This window comes from Theropithecus gelada, chromosome 14, assembly GCF_003255815.1.
Source record: "Theropithecus gelada isolate Dixy chromosome 14, Tgel_1.0, whole genome shotgun sequence".
Classification (NCBI taxonomy): Eukaryota; Metazoa; Chordata; class Mammalia; order Primates; family Cercopithecidae; genus Theropithecus; species Theropithecus gelada.
Window position 1 is genome coordinate 117,546,838 of NC_037682.1, and position 19,918 is coordinate 117,566,755.

General features: G+C 46.8%; 1 protein-coding gene and 1 long non-coding RNA gene across 2 annotated transcripts in view; one reads left to right on the forward strand and one right to left on the reverse strand.

The window, feature by feature from the left end:
- The window catches only part of LOC112606570, a 14,639-nt gene extending 6,028 nt beyond the window's left edge, over positions 1 to 8,611 (reverse strand). Inside the window, exon 1 of the long non-coding RNA XR_003115654.1 lies at positions 8,478 to 8,611. This is a non-coding gene — a long non-coding RNA (uncharacterized LOC112606570). The remainder of the gene's footprint in view (positions 1 to 8,477) is intronic.
- DCPS (decapping enzyme, scavenger) overlaps positions 7,598 to 19,918 on the forward strand; it is a 41,701-nt gene continuing 29,380 nt past the window's right edge. Inside the window, 2 exon segments of the mRNA XM_025357188.1 lie at positions 7,598 to 8,571; positions 10,484 to 10,658. Of these exon segments, the coding sequence (XP_025212973.1) occupies positions 8,371 to 8,571; positions 10,484 to 10,658 (376 nt within the window). The 5' untranslated portion in view covers positions 7,598 to 8,370.

Genomic DNA, 19,918 nt, shown 5'->3' on the forward strand with positions numbered 1-19,918 from the left:
CAAAAAAAAAAAAAAAAAAAAAAAAAAAAAAAAGAAAATACATGCTGTTTTTCTAGAAGGTGCCACAGTTTCTTCCAAATTAGCTGTACCAATTTAAGTTCCTACCATTTGTGTTTAAGACTTCCCACTTTTGGCCAGGCGCGGTGGCTCACGCCTGTAATCCCAGCACTTTGGGAGGCCAAGGCGGGCGAATCACGAGGTCAGGAGATCGAGACCATCCTGGCTAACACGGCGAAACCCTGTCTCTACTAAAACTTCAAAAAATTAGCTGGGTGTGGTGGTGGGTGCCTGTAGTCCAAGCTACTCGGGAGGCTGAGGAAGGAGAATGGCGTGAACCCGGGAGGCGGAGCTTGCAGTGAGCCGAGATGGCACCACTGCATTCCAGCCTGGGCGACACAGCGAGACTCCATCTCAAAAAAATAAAAAATAAAATAAAATAAAAGAGTTCCCACTTTTTCATGTTCTTGCTAACACTTCATCAGATTTTTAAATGTCTGCTAATCTGGTGGGTGAAAACTGGTAACCTATTGTAATTTTTTTTTCTTTTCACCATTTTTGTGGGGAAAAAAAAAATCAAGCATATACTGAAAGGAAAAAGTTTGATAAATCCCTATGTACCCATCAGCTAGCTTCAACAATTACCAACTCTGAGCTAATCTTTTATCAAGAATACCCTAACCATCTCTCTCACTCCTCCCAAGACCATCTGAAGCAAATCTCAGAAATCATTTTATTCCTAAATATTTAAGTATGCATCTCTAAATTATTAAACTTTTTTTGGTTTTGTTTTTTGTTTTTCTGAGATGGAGTTTCGCTGTTGTTACCCAGGCTGGAGTGCAGTGGCACAATCTTGGCTCACTGCAACCTCTGCCTCACAGGTTCAAGTGATTCTCCTGCCTAAGCCTGGGGTTACAGGCATGCACCACCACACCCGGCTAATTTTTGTATTTTTAGTAGAGATGGGGTTTCACCATATTGGCCAGGCTGGTCTTGAACTTCTGACCTCAGGTGATCCGCCCGCCTTGGCCTCCCAAAATGCTGGGATTACAGGCATGAACCACCATGCCCAGCCTAAAATATTTTACCTTTTACTTTGTGCTTTTTGTGTTTTACTCAGGAAGTCCTCCCTACATCTGTATATTTTCTTCTGTCTTTAATCCACCTGGATTTTCTGTTTGGGTTTTTGTTGGTCTTTAGTCAAAGATCCAATTCTTTTTTCTATTTGAATAACCATCATTTACTGACTAGTCCATCCTTACCCCACCCCTGCTGATTATGATGTCACTGCTGTGACATACTATCATACGTTGGGGGCTATTACTGGGTTCTCCAGTCTCCTCCCTTTATCTGTTTGTGTAACCCTGTGCTGGTGCCACACTGGCTTGTTTACTGATGTTTTTAATAAGCCTGGACCATTTGTAGGTCAATTCTTCCTGCTCTTCTTATACATCAAAAATCACTTTTTCTTGTTCCTTTACTCTTCCATATAAATTGTTTATTCAACCACCACGTTCCAGGAAAAAGCCTGTTAGTATTTTTATTGGACTTACATGGAATTTATAGATTTATTTTGAAAAAACAAATATGTTTATGAGTCTTCCTATTCATAAAAATAGTATGTCTCCATTTACTTATGTCTTTCAGTGTATTTCAATAAAGCTTTCTATCTTTTCCACATTGGTCAGCTCCTCTTTTTATTAGAATTATTCCCTACCATTTCATATTTTCTGTTGCTGTTGTAAAGGGTAATTTTACATTTTTATCTATTACTGATATAAAGAATTGTAATTTATTTCACATATTGATCTAGTATTAAACAGCATGCTGAATTACTTAATTCTATACGACTATAAACTTTGCAGGGTCTTGCTCTTGCCCAGGCTGGAGTGCAGTGGCGTGATCATGGCTCACCACTGCCTCGACCTCCTGGGCCCAAGCGATGATTCTCCTACCTCAGCCCTCTGGGTAGCTGGGGCCACAGGCCTGTGCCACAACTCCTGACTAATTCTAATTTATTTGTACTTTTTGTAGAGATGGGGTTTCGCCATGTTGCCCAGGCTGGAGTGCAGTGGCGTGATCATGGCTCACCAATGCCTCGACCTCCTGGGCCCAAGCGATGATTCTCCTACCTCAGCCCTCTGGGTAGCTGGGACCACAGGCCTGTGCCACAACTCCTAATTTATTTGTACTTTTTGTAGAGATGGGGTTTCGCCATGTTGCCCAGGCTGGTCTTGAACGCCTGGGCTCAAGCCATCTGCCTGCCTGGGCTTCCCAAAGTGCTGGGATGATAGGCTTGAGCCACCACACCTGTCCTGTCAGATTTTCTATAAACAGTCATACAATTTGCAAAAGAAAACAAAAACTTTAGTTCCTTTTATGGCTCCTAAGGCCTCCAATAAAACAAAGTGACAATAGCAGCCATCCTTGTCTCATTCCTTCCTTAAAAGGAATGCTTTACACATTTCTCCACTAAATGTGTGCGTTGTAGGTTTTCTGATATGTAATTTTTTCTTTCCCTTTTTTTTTTTCTTTGAGACAGAGTCTTGCTCTGTCTCCCAGGCTGGAGTGCCGTGGTGCAACCTTGGCTCACTGCAACCTTTGCCTCCTGGGTTCAAGCAATTCTCTTGTCTCAGCCTCCCAAGTAGCTGGACCTACAGGTGCGTGCCACCACAACAGGATAACTTTTTGTATTTTTAGTACAGACAGGGTTTTACCGTGTTAGCCAGGAGGGTCTTGATCTCCTGACCTCATGATCCACCTACCTCGGCCTCCCAAAGTGCTGGAATTACAGGCGTGAGCTACTGCACCCAGCCTTTTTTTTTTTTTTTATTTGAAGAATTTAAGATTGGAATTAATTGCTCCTCAAATGTTTGTTAGACTCATCTGTAATACCATTTGGGCCTAGAATATTCTCTGTTTTTTTTGAGATGGAGTCTTGCTCTACTGCCCAGGCCTGAGTGCAGTGGGATTACAGGTGTGAGCCACCACGCCCGGCCAGAATATTCTTTATTGTAAAATTTAAAGCTGTAATTTCAATGTCTTGAAGAGTTACAGATCTATTTAGATTTTCCATTTCTCCTGGAGTCAATTTGGTATAAAAGTCAATAAAGACTACAAGACCAGTTTAAGTAGATTTTTCAGTCTGAGTGTCCTGGATCATGTACACAATCATGAATGTGAAGTCTGTCTGCATGAAGAATCGTCTGTGGTTATAAATTCTTAGGAGGTTTTTTCCTTCTTCCCTCTGGGACAACGGTTGAAGCAGGTAAGTTTCCTAATCACCTTCTCTCCTTTAGTAGGGCAGCATTTTTCTTTTTAAAAAATAGTTGGCCTGGCCAGCCACAGTGGCTCATGCCTATAATCCTAGCACTTTGGGAGGCCAAGGCGAGATCTCCCAAGGTCAGAAGTTCAAGACCAGCCTGACCAACATGGCGAAACCCTGTCTCTACTAAAAATACAAAAAAATTAGCCATGCGTGGTGGTGGGCGCCTGTAATCCCAGCTATTCAGGAGGCTGATGCATGAGAATTGCTTGAACCGAGGCGGTGGAGGTTGCAGTGAGCCGAGATTATGCCACTGTACTCCAGCCTGGGCGACAGAGCGAGACTCCGTATCCAAAAAAATAAAAAATAAAAAATAAAAAAAATTGTTGGCCCCTTCATTGAGCTGGTGGACCTTCAGGGATCTTAGCTCTATGGAAAGTTCTGTATCTTAATTCCTCTTTACATAAGCTCAGGTCTTGTCTCTTGTCCTTTGAATCGTGTCCTAGATGTCTAGAGATCAGGAATGGCCCTTAAAATAGCTTCCACCTTAAAAATCCCCTTACCACTCTATAGATTCAAACTCCCACATCATTTTTGGTTCCTGCAATTTTTACTTTTTTGAGAGCTCAGCAACGTAACTAAAAGAATGTTTTAGTTATGTTTGAGTGTTTTGTAGCTGACTTGTTTTCAGTTTAGTCTGTCATAATTACTGAAATGGAGGTGGGAAGTATCCAGTCCTTCTTTAGACTAAAAAAGAAAAGATTTGGGAGGGTTTTTTTTTTTTTTTTTTTGAGACACAGTCTCGCTCTGTCACTCAGGCTGGAGCACAGTGGCGCGATCTTGGCTCATTACAACCTCCGCCTCCAGGCTGAAGCCATTCTCCTGCCTCAGCCTCCCGAGTAGCTGGAATTATAGGCGCCTGCTGCCACACTCAGCTCATTTTTGTATTTTTAATAGAGATGGGTTTCATCATGTTAGCCAGGATAGTCTCAAACTCCTGACCTCAAGAGATCCACCGCCTTGGCCTCCCAAAGTGCTGGGATTACTGGCATGAGCCACTGCACCTTGCATGGGAGAAATTTTAAGATTTCTAAAAAACTAAACGATTGAACAGGGCTTTATAATAAATGAGTAACCTAACATAGCATTGTCTAGTAGAACTTCCTTTGATAATGAAAACGTTCTCCATCTGTGCTCATATGGTAGCCACTAGTCACAAGTGGCTATCAAGCACTTGCTAAGTGGCTAATGTAACTGAGGAACTGAATCTTAACTGTGCTACCATAAAGATTCCTTTCACTCTGAGGTCTGGTATTTAATAGAACTTCTGGTAGCTGAGGCTTCCTATGAGCTCATCCTTTCCTTGCAACAGGCATTCTTTTTTTTTAGAGACAAAGCCTCGCTCTCTTGCTCAGGCTGGAGTGCAGTGATGTGATTATAGCTCACTGCAGCCCCAAACTCCTGGGCTGCAGTGATCCTCCCACCTCAGCCTCCTGAGTAGCTGGGACTACAGGTGTGAGCCACCACGTGGGGCATGAGCCAGACTTTTTGAAGAGCAGAATTCTGGTTTTATATTTTAATCAAAATTATACCCATATTGATGAATTTTGCCGCTAATGAATACATTCCTCTACTATTTCATTTCAAATGTTTCTCTTTTGCTCATTATATTTTAGCTACACAGGTCATTGCTTTTTTTTGAGACGGAGTCTTGCTCTGTCACCCAGGTTGAAGTGCAGTGGTGCGATCTTGGCTCACTGCAACCTGCACCTCCTGAGTTCAAGTGATTCTCCTGCCTCAGCCTCCCAGGTAGCTAGGATTACAGGTGCACACCACCACACCCGGCTAATTTTTGTATTTTTAGTAGAGACTGTGTTTCACCATGTTGGCCAAGCTGGTCTTGAACTCCGGACCTGAAGTGGTCCGCCTGCCTCGGCCTCCCAAAGTGCTGGGATTACAGGTGTAAGCCACTGCGCCCAGCAGTCATTCCTATTTTTTAAAAAATGTCAAGTACATTACTGCTCTAGGGTCTTTGACAGCTAATATTTACTCTGCCTGGGCTCTCCATATGGCTTGTATGGCTGGTTCCTTCTCCTCATTCAAGTCTCAGCTCAAATGTCACCTTTTGAGAGGCTGACCACGATCATCTTATCTAAAGGGCTTGGCCAGGCATTGTGATGCATGCCTGTAATTCCAGCACTTTGGGAGGTGGGCAGGTCACTTGAGGTCAGGAGTTTGAGACCAGCCTGGCCAACATAGCAAAACCCCGTCTCTACTAAAAATACAAAAATTAGCCAGGTGTGCTAGTGTATACCTGTAATCCCAGCTACTCCGGAGGCTGAGGCAGGAGAGTCGCTTGAACCTGGGAGGCGAAGGTTGCAGTGAGCCAAAATTGCGCCACTGTCCTCCAGCCTGGGTGACAGAGTGAGACTCTGTCCCAGATAAAAAAAATGCGGGGGGGCTCCTATCCCCAGGCTCTTTCACACTGTCCAGTTTTGTTCTATTAACAGTACTTGGCCTGGCACAGTGGCTCATGCCTGTAATCCCATTACTTTGGGAGGCTGAGGCAGGCAGATCACGAGGTCAGGAGATCGAGACCATCCTGGCTAACACGGTGAAACCCTGTCTCTACTAAAAACACAAAAAATTAGCTGGGTGTGGTGGCAGGCGCCTGTAGTCCCAGCTACTGGGGAGGCTGAGGCAGGAGAATGGTGTGAACCTGGGAGGCGGAGCTTGCAGTGAGCTGAGATTGCACCACTGCACTCCAGCCTGGGAGACAGAGCGAGACTCCCTCTCCAGGGGAAAACAAAACAAAACAAAATAACAAAACACCATACACAGCACTTAATCATTATCTTGTTTACCTCACGTACCCCATTTGAATATACATTTTATGAAAGAAGAGGCCTCGCTGTCTTGCTCAGAACTAACAGTGGCTGGCACATGGAAAATGGAGACCTGGAGAGGTTAAGAGACTTTTCCAAAGTTGCACAGCTAGTCAGTGTTGGGGCTCGACTTCATGGCTCTCAATTCTGGGCTCTTTTTGTAAAAACGTAGCTACTTTGGCAAGGTGCGGTGGCTCACACCCTTAATGCCAGCACTTTGGGAGGCCCAGGCGGACGGATCACGACGTCAGGAGTTCGAGACCAGACTGGCCAACACAGTGAAACCCTGACTCTACTAAAAATACAAAAAATTGGGCCGGGCGCGGTGGCTCAAGCCTGTAATCCCAGCACTTTGGGAGGCCGAGACGGGCGGATCACGAGGTCAGGAGATCGAGACCATCCTGGCGAACACGGTGAAACCCCGTCTCTACTAAAAAATACAAAAAACTAGCCGGGCGAGGCGGCGGGCGCCTGTAGTCCCAGCTACTCGGGAGGCTGAGGCAGGAGAATGGCGTAAACCCGGGGGGCGGAGCTTGCAGTGAGCTGAGATCCGGCCACTGCACTCCAGCCCGGGCGACAGAGCCAGACTCCGTCTCAAAAAAAAAAAAAAAAAAAAAAAAAAAAAAAAAAAAATTGGCCGGGCTGGTGACACGCGCCTGTAATCCCAACTACTCAGGAGGCTGAGGCAGGAGAATCGCTTGAACCCGGAAGGCGGAGGTTGCAGTGAGCCGAGATGGCGCCATTGCACTCCGGCCTGGGTGACAGATCCTAAGTCTCTCCTAATAATGCTTTCTGCATCACAAAAAAAAAAAAAAAGCAGTCTTTTATCCAACTCCTAATCTATATTTCTGGTAGAAGTAATCCAAAAATCAAACTAACACATGGTACACTTTGTTACTGACCAAAACTGACTGTAAGTTGCATCTTGTTGCTAATGTTGAAAATGGCAAAAACTGTCCCATTAGATCTGTCTCAAAACCTAAACTCAAATCACTGGCAAAAATAATGTGTGGCTGACTTAAACGATGTAACTCTTTTTTTTGTTTGTTTTTGAGACGGAGTCTTGCTCTGTCGCCAGGCTGGCGTGCAGTGGTGCTATCTAGGCTCACTGCAACACTCCGCCTCCCGCGTTCAAGCGATTCTCCCGCCTCCGCCTCTGCGAGGCTGGGACTACAGGGGCCGGCCACCACGCCCGGGTAATTTTTTAATTTTTGTATTTTTAGTAGAGACAGGGTTTCACCATGTTGGCCAGGATGGTCTCGCTATCTTAACCTCGTGATCCGCCCACCTCGACCTTTCAAGGGGCTGAGATTACAGGCGTGAACCACCGCGCCCGGCCGTAAGCACCAACTCTTGACAAAATTTAGATCTGTTAAATAACACCAGCGAAAAACGGGCTAACCAGAAACAATGGTCACTAAAGAAACCCTCAACAGCAGAAGTTACAAGTAATAATTTCATACAGCAAAAAAAAAGAGAAACGAAACCCTGGGAGACGAATCATACTGCAAATCATAACCCCGGGTAGCGGGGCAGAAATAAAGGCCAACCAGAGAGAGAGGCAGGGGATGCCTCCAGCCCGGAAATAAGTGGGTGATGGAAATGGTTCTTCTGGCCCTATTCGTTTACCTTTCTTGTCAGCGGAAAAGTGCTGAGTCTACAAAGTAAAAAACTGATCACGACGAAAATTTCTGCAAAGTAATTAAAATGGAAGAAAAATGGAAATGACCTAAATACTCGGTATAAAAAATCGACCAAGGAATAAAATGGGTTCACGGATTTGCGTCAGAAACGTTGCTTCCCTTATAATTGGTCAACGTCGGTGAAACTATGATTAAAATGTCAGTATTCAAACAAGGCCTCCAACACTCCCGTGGCCCAAGGGGGTCTTCGGCTCCCACCCTGGGGCGCGGGCCTGGGGGTCCCTCTTCACTGCGCAGCCACCTCTAGCCCGCCGCTTTCGGGACTCTCAACCTTCTTTTCTCTTCCCTGAAGGCCGGCCAGCGCCACAACGGGGCCAAAGGCAGTAACTTGGTTGAAAGGCGCGCCCTGGGACAGGTCAGCGGGCTCCGCTTTGCGCCGCACGCAGCCCTCCAGAGCAGGCGCCAGAGCAGACGCCAGAGCAGCGTACGCCGGGAGTTAGCAGCCCAGCCAGACCGCTAAGCTCGGGCGAGGGGCGGGGCCGGCGCAGGGCGCGCAGGCGCACGGCGCCTTCCGGGCAGCATGGCGGACGCAGCCCCTCAACTCGGCAAGAGAAAGCGTGAATTGGCCGTGGAGGAGGCCCACGCCGCCAGCACAGAAGAAAAGGAGGCAGGAGTTGGAAATGGTACCTGTGCTCCTGTGCGCTTACCATTCTCGGGCTTCAGAGTGCAGAAAGTGCTGAGGGAGTCTGCGCGGGACAAAATCATTTTCCTACACGGGAAGGTACCAGGAGGCAACCCTGAGGCGGGATGCGGGAAGCGGTGAACCAATCATCGCCTCGGAGGCGGATTTTTTTTCGGATCTCGGCCGGAAAATACCAATCATTATCACTCGGGGGAGGTGGGAGTGCGCCACTAGAATGCATAGAGGGGCGGTAAAAGGCGGCAAGATTGCCCTTGAAATTAAGACAATGAACACATCTAGCTCTAATTTTTCTAATGTCTCTTTCACTAGAAATATCTACTAGGAGAGTGTATTGTAGATTAAAGATCACATGTTACATTCCCCAAGCCGTTCATCATCCATTTATGTGTATAGGGACTAGGAACCCAGTAAATGTTAGATGTCTTGCTCATCCCTGTTGCTGGAAACATGTCCCTCAGTCCATGAGACTGTAGGAGATGTGATCTCTGCCTTACACGACTTCGGCCCTAACAGGAGAAGAACAGAGAACAATATATTATAATTGTTAATTGAGTTCTACACACGCGCTTTCAAACATGCCAGACACTAACCTCGGTCCTGAGGATGTGGAGATGAAAGTTACCATCCCTGATCTTCAGGACTACGGAATATTTCTGGCGAGACAGATACAACTTGCTCCAATACCAGCGTGCTCAGCAGTCTGGCAGGGGCTGAGGAGAGATGGAGACCATTCCAGGAACTAGTGAGGAGGCCTAGCCAGGGCAGGTATGGGGGTTCCCCAGAACTACTAGCAGGAACTCTCACCTTTGGGAGGATCAGGGAACCTTGGCCTAGGCTTCCATGCGTCTGTATCTGTTTTTGTTGTTGTTGTTGTTGTTTTTATTTATTTATTTTGAGACGGAGTCTCTTCTCTCTGTCGCCCAGGCTAGAGAGCAGTGGTGTGATCACTGCAACCTCCATCTCCCGAGTTCAAACGATTCTCCCTGCCTCAGCCTCCCGAGTAGATGGGATTACAGGCGCCTGCCACCATGCCCAGCTAATTTTTGTATTTTTAGTAGCGACGGGGTTTCCCCATGTTGGCCAGGCTGGTCTTGAACTCCTGACCTCAGGTGATCCGCCTGCCTCTGCCTCCCAAAGTGCTGGGATTATAGGCGTGAGCCACCGCGCCCAGCCTTATTTTTTATTTATTTATTTTTTGTATGAGGCTCTGTCTGGTTTTCTCAGCCCAGCTGTCCTCAGTGTGCAGCACCTGTTGAAGGTGTTAGCCATGAGAGCTTTCGAGCTAGGAGTCACTTGGGAGACCCAGGTTCTAGTTTCTGTTTCAGTGCTGACTGTTCGTGTGACTTTGGGCAAGTCACTCAAGATCTGTTTTTCATCTTTTCTTCTGAAATGGGGAGAACTTGACAGAAGTCTTGTAAGCCTAAAATGGAAGACAACTGAGAAGCCTTGTATTCTGGGGAAGAAAGGTGTGAGAGCTGCCACAAGGATTTGTGTGGAGATGCCTTCTCTGTCTGGGCACGGTGGCTCACGCCTGTAATCCCAGCACTTTGGGAGGCCGAGGCAGGCGGATCATTTGAGGTCGGGGGTTCAAGACCAGCCTGGCCAACATGATGAAACCCTGTCTCTACTAAAAATACAAAAATTAGCCAGGTGTGGTGACATGTGCTTGTAATCCCAGCTACTTGGGAGGCTGTGGCAGGAGAATTGCTTGAACCCAGGAGGTGGAGGTTGCAGTGAGCCGAGATTGCGCCATTGCACTCCAGCCTGGGTGACAGAGCAAGACTCCATCTCAAAAAAAAAGAGAGATGCCTTCTCTGAGAAAAGAAATGTGAATGCCATTGGCTAGACTTCCCAGAAGGAAAACTTCAGGGAAGGAAATCCCAAATACTTTCAAAGTTGATTTCAAAGGCCCTGGGAGCTTCTGTCTCTGCTCTCCACAGTCTCATTGTGGTTCTGCCCTTGAGCCCACTGATGATGCCTCTACCCACAGGTGAATGAGTCCTCTGGGGATGGGGATGGAGAGGATGCCGTTGTGATCCTGGAGAAGACACCATTTCAGGTGGAACAGGTGGCTCAGCTCCTGACAGGCAGCCCTGAGCTCCAGTTGCAGTTCTCCAACGATATCTACAGCACCTATCACTTGTTCCCTCCAAGACAACTGAGTGGTGAGCAAGAGGTGGCCAAGGTGGCTGTATGGAGGGAGAATGGGATGGTGGGAAATTAGGTGGTATAGTGACCAGACTTTCTATTTACATATTCTAGTACAATAGAGAGATTTCCTCCCTAGTGGACATTTGGCCATAGGTGAAGACATTTTTGGTTGTCAGAATGGGGGGTGGTGGTGGGGTGTTACTTCTGGCATCTAGTGGGTGGAGACCAAGAATGCTGCTAAACACCTTACAATATACAGGACAGGCTCCCACAGCAAAGTAATGTCAATAGTGCTGAAACTCAGAAACCTGGCCAGGCGCGGTGGCCTTTGCCTGTAATCCCAGCACTTTGGGAGGCCAAGGCAGGCAGATCACCTGAGGTCGGGAGTTNTCCCAGCTACTTGGGAGGCTGAGGTGGGAGACTCGCTTGAACCCAGGAGGCAGAGGTTGCAGTGAGCCGAGATTGCGCCACTGCACTCCAGCCTGGGTGACAGAGCAAAACCCTGTCTCAAAAAAAAAAAAAAAAAGAGAAACCTTGTTCTAGTGTAGTATGTTTTAGGGAGAGAGTGTGATTCATGGGACAGAATAATAGATTTTTTTTTTTTTTTTAAAATGGAGTCTTGCTCTGTCGCCCAGGCTGGAGTGCAATGGCGTGATCTCAGCTCACTGCAACCTCCGCCTCACAGGTTCAAGCAATTCTCCTGCCTTGGCCTCCCAAGTAGCTGGGATTACAGGCGCCTGCTACCACGCCCGGCTAATTTTTGTGTTTTTAGTAGAGACGGGGGTTTTCATCATGGCCAGTCTGGTCTTGAACTTCTGACCTTGTGATCCACCCGTCTTGGCCTCCCAAAGTGCTGGGATTACAGGTGTGAGCCACCGTGCCCGGCCAGAATAATAGATTAATCTACTAATTGAATGATAAAAATTGTCAACACTTGGCCAGGCGCGGTGGCTCAAGCCTATAATCCCAGCACTTTGGGAGGCCGAGACGGGCCGATCACGAGGTCAGGAGATCGAGACCATCCTGGCTAACACGGTGAAACCCCGTCTCTACTAAAAAATACAAAAAACTAGCCGGGCGAGGTGGCGGGCGCCTGTAGTCCCAGCTACTCGGGAGGCTGAGGCAGGAAAATGGCGTGAACCTGGGAGGCGGAGCTTGCAGTGAGCTGAGATTGCGCCACTGCACTCCAGCCTGGGCGACAGAGCGAGACTCCATCTCAAAAAAAAAAAAAAAAAAAAAAATTGTCAACACTTAGGAAATCCTTACTATTGTGCCAGTCAGCATTCCAAGTAATCTACATGTATTAATGCAGTTAATCCTCAAAACAGCCCTCTTGTGAGAGGACTTTACAAGTCAGGAAACTGGCTTTTGAAAGGTTAAATAACTTGTCCAAAGTCACACAGCCAGTAGGTGGCAGGAAAGCTAAGGCTTTTCAGTAGACTGGGGTCTTGCTCACCATCCTCATTCTGTGGGCCGGCCAGCGTGTCGGGTGCTGCAAAAATCAGTCACTTCCCTGAAGGAACCTACGTTCTGGTGGGAGAGACAACTAGTGTGATCAAGGGGGATGGGAGAGAAGGGCAGGAATTCATGGGTTAAAAGGCAGAGATTTGTTTTTCATTGCAAACATTTCTTAATTTATTAAAAAGCGTATTCCATGCCAAAAGCCAGGTGTGACATGGGCATTTTTTCTCAAGATGGTTAGATTTTGTAGGCAGCTTTGTTAGAAACATGAGGGAGACTGGTTGACCTTAAAGATTCCTTCCAACCAGCAGATTCTGGAATCTGTTTTACAGCACATGGTGACTTTGTCATATCCTTCTGTCTCTTTGTTTGCCCTCCAGCATTTAATAGCAGTCTGGCTTTACAGATATCCTGCCCCACAGTCTTTTGTTAGATATTCTTTTCTGCCCTCCATGAATGGGTGCTATTATTGTCCTTTGGAAATATATGTGAACACTTGATGGTGAGACAAGCAAACCTTTCATGACTTAATGCAAAACAGCCTTGTCTTCCATTGAGCAAAAGCCAGATTAATTGGTACAAGTTGATGGAAATGGACAGCTGTATTTACTTTCTCAGGCATTGACATTTAAGCAAATGTATTCCTCAGCACAGGGCGGCAGAAGCATGACAGAAGGCACTGTGGCCAAACACAACTTGGGGTGGCCCCCACATTACAGGGTCTGAGGCTGTTATTTTACTGCCACACCCTTTCCCTCACCTTCCGAAATCCCTCTACCTACCTTCCCCACCCTTGGCCAAAATTCAGAAGGTTCTGCCCCACAGATGTACCCTGTGGAATTCACAGGCTCTCCTTTTTATTTTCCCAGTTCTTCTGTGGCACTGCACACAAGTGGAGGTAGTCCCTGCCCGCTCCTTCTGTTTCTATTGTCTTTTCCAAGATAAGCACTGAAAGAGGCAGTGCGTTATTGGCCCACCACAAGTCCTTGTTCCCACTCAGAACCCCAGGTGTCTCCATAACCGTTTCCCCAGGGCCACCCCCACCCACCTGGGAGCCTCAGATGTTAGTTCACTTTTTCCTGCCTTTTTTTTTTTTTTGAGATGGAGTTTCACTCTTGTTGCTCAGGCTGGAGTACAATGGCGCGTTCTCGGCTCACTGCAACCTTCGCCTCCCAGGTTCAAGTGATTCTCCTACCTCAGCCTCCTGAGTAGCTGGAATTTACAGGTGCATGCCACCATGCCCAGCTAATTTTTGTATTTTTAGTAGAGATGGGATTTCACCATGTTGGCCAGGCTGGTCACGAACTCCTGACCTCAGGTGATCCAAAGTGCTGGGATTACAGGTGTGAGCCACTGCCCCTGGCCTTCCTGCCTTCTTGGCATATAAGTCATCCCTCAGTATCCACTGGGGATTGATTCCAGGACCCTCCTCAGATACTAAAATCTATGGATGCTCAAGTCCCTGATATAAAATGGTATAGTATTTGCACGTACCCTAAGCACATCCTCCCATATACTTTAAATCATCTCTAGGTGACTTAACTACCTGCTACAATGTAAATGCTATGTAAATAGTTGTTATACCATGTTTTTTAGGTAATAATGACAAGAAAAGTCTGTACATGTTCAGTATAGACGCAATGTCCTTCTTTTTTAAAGTATTTGTAATCTTCATTTGATTGAATCCGCAGATATGGAACCCACAATACAGAGGGCCGACTGTACATGTGGTGCCTTGCACTCCTGCTTTTCCTACCAAAACTGGGGATGGGGATTTGGAAGTCACAGCGGTTTGCTTCAGGGCCCAGTTGCTCCCTTGTTTAGCTGCATGCCTTGTCCCTGGGTGATATTCAAGGTCAGGGTTGGCAAACTTTTTCTGTCGAAAACCAAAGAGTGACTATTTTAGGCCTTGTGAGGCACAAATGGTCTCCCCAACTCCTTCTTCTGCCTTTTCCGCCTTCTCCTTCCTTCTTCTTTTTCTCAACCCCTGTGAAAATGAAAATATCACTCTTGGTTTGCCGATTGTACAAATAGAGGCCCAGCTGGCCATCGTTTGTTAACCTCTGTTCCAGATTTTTACCACTCAAAGTGTGGTTTGTGAACCAGCAGTATTGGCACCACCTGGGAGGCTGGTAGAAACAGAATCTCCGCTCTGTTTCAGAGTACAGAATCATTGGAGTCTGCGTTTTAGCACAACTCCCTGGTGAGCCATAAGCACGTAAAACTTTGAGAGGCACTAGTCTTTTAAAAAACACCATCTGTGTGCCTCCGCCGCCCACCTTTATTTCCCCATCCCTGACCTCTCTAAGAACTCCAGGCTCATATTGAAATAAACCTCTCCTTGATATCTCCATTTGGAGGTCTCATAGTTGCAATTCACGAATCCGATGCACTAATGTACTTAAAAGCACTGAGCACGTATTAAGTAGTAGCTGCTATTATTAGTCTCATGTGCCAGGCCCTATGCCGCGTACCGTAGCTTCAGAGATGAGTAAGATACCATCCTTGTCCTCACAGTCTGATTTGGGGTCGGGGGTGGAGACACAGTGGTGAAAAGCAGAGAGTTTGGTCACTGCCTGGATATAAGGAGTGAGGTCCTTGAAGGATGGAGCCATGTCACCCGTATTAGGTGCTTTCAATAAGTGAAGAATGAACCCACAGACTGACCTGTGTAGATTTTTTTTTCCTGTGGGCTGGGCATTCCACAGCCACAAGGTGGCAGCATTGCCAAAATAGTCCTGTGGCCACTCCAGCTGTCCCCTCTGTGGGAAGGCCAGCTAAGTCAGCGCCTGGGACCTCCCTCTCCAGTCCCAGCCTTGGAGTCAATCAACGCTGCCCACCCCAAGGGCCCTGAATGTGCAGTCCTGCAGCCTCAGCCCTCTGCCCCCCTGCATGGTTGCTCCTTTGAGTTTTTCTGCTGTCTTTGGCTGCTTCTCTAGATCTCCTTTCTAGAATACTGTTTGCCTAGGGGAGCCCCCACCCCTCATTTCTGAGCTGGCCACAGTGGAAATCATGGGCTCAACTGATTTTTTTCTGGTATTTCTCTGGTCACTGGCAGCTTTCTTTTTCTCTTCAAGTCTGGAGGTTTTGCAGTCTCCTCATTCATTTATCCCCTCCACGTTCTCAGCTCCTGTGAGCCACTCATCCTGCCAGCTGCAATGTCTGTTCCAGTGACATAACGGAGAGAGCACAGGCTTTAGGAGTTAGTCATGCTGGGGCACTCATGCTTTCGCATGGTGTGCACTGGGGCAGCAACGTGCTGTTTCTGAGTTTTAGCACAGCGCCAGTGCTGAGAACAAGCCTCACGTCAGACAGACCTGGGTGTGAATCCTGCCTTTGCCATTTGCTAACCATGAGGACCTGGGACATTTCTTTATTCACCTAACACATGTGAAGTGTCTGCTATGTGCCAGCTCCTCTAGTAGAAGCAAGGCCTGTGTTGGTGAAGATAAGCAATGTCTCCCTGTCTCTGCAGTTCTAGTGGGGAAGGCAGACAGCAAACCAGGAAGCAGATGTCTGAGTGGCCATGAGCAGGAGAGAGCCTACTCAAACCAGGGCTCTAGGAGGGCTCTCTGCAGTGGAGATGACGCCCAGGCTGAGACCTGAAGGATGGGAAGAAAGCCAGCCGTGCAAAGAGGGGAGAACACTCTGGGCTGAGGAACAGCACGTGTTCTGGGGAAGGAAAGAAGAACAGAAATGAGGCTGTTATGTCAGGAGTGATGGGGTGGGATGGTGGCAGTGGTGTGTACTACAGATGAAGTTGGGGAAGTAGCTTCAGTTATTTTCTCTGTTCAATTAGGTTAGAAACTGAACTTACCTCAGTAGGACAGTTACGAAACAGATAAGGAAGTTTTCACAACGCTCTTTAGCCACCACCCGCAGGGAGAGATACGTTTCACTTTATGGTCTATTACACATGGACTAACAGACATGAACAGAAGTGAAACTTTATTTATTTATTTAGTTTGTTCGTTTGTTTTTGAAAGGAGTTTCGCTCTTGTCATCCAGGCTAGAGTGAAATGGCGCAATCTTGGCTCACTGCAACCTCCGCCTCCCGGGTTCGAGTGATTCTCCAGCCTCAGCCTCCCGAGTAGCTGGGATTATAGACAACTGCCACCACGCCCGGCTAATTTTTGTATTTTTAGTGGAGACGGGGTTTTACCATGTTGGCCAGGCTGGTCTCGAACTCCTGCCACCTCAGGTGATCCGCCTGCCTCGGCCTCCCAAAGTGCTGGGATTTCAGGTGTGAGCCACTGCACCTGGCCAGAAGTGAAACTTTAAACAATACTTACCCATCCACTATGACATACTGTCTAGTATTTTCTATCTAGTTTCAGTCTTACTGGTTTCCTTTTTTATTTTTTAATTTTTACAATTATTCATTTATTTTTGGGGCAGAATCTCTCTCTCTTGCCCAGGCTGGAGTGCAGTGGTGTGATCTCAGCTCACTGCAACCTCCGCCTCCTGGGTTCAAGCAATTCTCCTGCCTCATCCTCCTGAGTAGCTGGGACTACAGGCACCCGCCACCACGCCCAGCTATTTTTTTTGTATTTTTAATAGAGACGGGGTTTCACCACATTGGCCAGGCTAGTCTCAAACTCCTGATCTCAGGCGATCCGCCTGCTTTGGCCACTCAGAGTGCTGGGATTACAGGAGTGAGCCACCACACCCAGCTGGTTTCCTTTTTTAAAATGCTGGTCTTAATCCCCTAAATTGACTTCATGGCCACTGTCCTGGATTGGGACCCATTAAGAGAAGGCGTATAGAGCATGTGGCACAGTAGCTGGCATATGGTCTGCATCCAATCAGTGTAATTATGGTGTTGCCTATAATTTTTTTCTAACTGTCCATTTATGTGAGCTTTAAATGGAATAATATATATAAGATGGAAAAGTGACTGGCTCTGCCCATGGGTAGGTTTCCTTTCTTCTTCCTGTTGCTGTGTGGCACATGTCTGGAGCCAGTGGCCTGAAGGCTGGCATCTGAGAGCTTCCTCTGACCCTCTAGGCGGGGCAGGGCCTGCATCTCCTTTCTGTCATAGCTGTCACCCTGCCGCCTGTCAATGGAGCTCTTTCATTGCGGTCTGTTCTCTTTTACCTGGGGAGATAGCAGGGAGAGGGGTGTGACTCAGAAATCCCGGCTACCTCTTAAAAGGCCAATTGTTTCCCCTTGTAAACCAGGAGGTAGAATCTCAAGTTCAGAAGAGGAGACAGGCATTTGTGAGTGAGGCCAGGGCGGGGAGCAGAGGGATGGGATCCTGGGAATCATGTCTCTGGTTGCAGAGAACTCCCGGTACTGTAGCCACAGGCCAGGGTTTTCCGCCCTGTGCTATTTGCAGAGGCAAAACCCAGACCTCCTGAGGGAGGGGTGAGGACTTGTTTGGAAGGAGCGTTTTAAAAGACAGGCCATTCTCCAAAGAGTTTGCTTGGTAGCATTGTTAATGATAGAACAAACTAGAAACAACAGTAGAGTAAGTAGATAAACCGAGGTATAGCCCTACAGTGCCTCTCTACAGTAGCGAAAATGAACTACAGCTGCCTGTATCAATGAAGGATAAATCTCACCATGTAGGGCAAGAAAAGCAAGACACAGAATACACATGGTGTGATTCAAATGGTACGAAGTTGAAAGACAAGCAGAACTGAACAATATACTGCTTAGGGATGCATACACGTGTAATAAGACTATGAGGACAAAAAGGAAACGATTAACCCCCCAGTCAGGGAGGTGATTATCCCTGGTCGGGGTGGGGCAGGACAGAGAGGATGTTAAAATTTCTGGTTATTTTCTGTTTCTTGGAGTGTGTGTTCTGAGCATATGTATTCTTTTTATTTTACTTAGGTCTTTAAGTGGTACATATTTTATATACACACGCACCCATGTTTTATATGTGCAATGTATTTCACAGTTGAAAGTTAAGACAAATTGGCAGGTCCTTAGTTAGACTAGAAAAATCATCCCATGAATTTCAAGGGCTCCATCCTCATTCTGAAGTATGGTTTTCAGTCACCGTTCTGAAAGTGAAGGTATTCGGTTTCAGCCTCCTACTTCTAGGTTTTGGGCATTTGTGGACTTTCATTTCTGCATGCTTCCCCTTCTCTGGGGTGTGGGGATGACTGAGCCAGCCCCTTTTCTCCCCAATGATTGTTGTTCTCTTCTTTGTGTCCATATGTCCTCAATGTTTAGCTCCCACTTATAAATAAGAACACACAGGCCGGGCGCGGTGGCTCAAGCCTGTAATCCCAGCACTTTGGGAGGCCGAGACGGATGGATCACAAGGTCAGGAGATCGAGACCATCCTGGCTAACCCGGTGAAACCCCGTCTCTACTAAAAAATACCAAAAAACTAGCCGGGCGAGGTGGCGGGCGCCTGTAATCCCAGCTACTTGGGAGGCTGAGGCAGGAGAATGGCGTGAACCCGGGAGGCGGAACTTGCAGTGAGCTGAGATCCGGCCGCTGCACTCCAGCCTGGGCGACAGAGCGAGACTCCGTCTCAAAAAAAAAAAAGAACACACATATTTGGTTTTCTGTTCCTGCCTTAGTTGGCTTAGGATAATGGCCTCCAGCTCCATCCATGTTGCAGCAAACGACATAATCTCACTTTCTTATGGCTGTATAGTATTCCATGGTGTATATGTACCACATTTCTTTATCCAGTCTAGATGTTGGTGTGTATGCATGCAGTGAAAAGGGAACACTTCTACACTGTTGGTGAGAATGGAAACTAGGCCGGGCGCGGTGGCTCAAGCCTGTAATCCCAGCACTTTGGGAGGCCGAGATGGGCGGATCACGAGGTCAGGAGATCGAGACCATCCTGGCGAACACAGTGAAACCCCGTCTCTACTAAGAAATACAAAAAATAGCCGGGCGAGATGGCGGGCGCCTGTAGTCCCAGCTACTCGGGAGGCTGAGGCCGGAGAATGGCGTGAACCCGGGAGGCGGAGCCTGCAGTGAGCTGAGATCCGGCCACTGCACTCCAGCCTGGGCTACAGAGCGAGACTCCGTCTCAAAAAAAAAAAAAAAAAAAAAAGAGAATGGAAACTAGTACAACCATTACGGGAAACAGTGTGGAGATTCCTTAAAGAACTAAAAGTAGATCTACTGTTTGATCCAGCAGTCCCACTACTAGGTATCTACCCAGAGGAACAGAAGTCATTATATGAAAAAGACAATTTGCACTTGCGTGTGTATAGCAGCACAACTTGCAACTGCAAAAATATGGAACCAACCCAAATGTCCGTCAATCAACAAGTAGATAAAGAAAATGTGGTGTATATAATACCATGGAATACTACTCAGCCATAAAAAGGAATGAAATAATGGCATTTGCAGCAATCTGGATGGAATTGGAGAATATTATTCTAAGTGAAATAACTCAGGAATGGAAAACCAAACATTGTATGTTCTCATTCATATGCGAGAGCTAAACTATCAGGATGAAAGGCATAAGAATGATACATGGGACTTAAGGGAAAGGGTGGGGAGTGGTGAGGGATAAAAGACTACACAGTAGGTACAATGTACACTGCTTAGGTGATGCGTGCATCAGAATCTCAGAAATCACCACTAAAAAATTTATTTGTGTAAGTTCCTACCTGTTTCCAAAAAACCTATTGAAGTAAAAAAATAAGAAATTTTTAAAAATTGCTCTACCGTAAAGACACATGCACATATATGTTCATTGTAGAACTATTCATCATAGCAAAGACATGGAATCAACCTAAATGCCCACTTGACAGTGGAGGGTTGGAGGAGTGGGAGGATCAAAAAACTCACTATCAGGTGTTATGCTTATTACCTGGGTGATGAAATA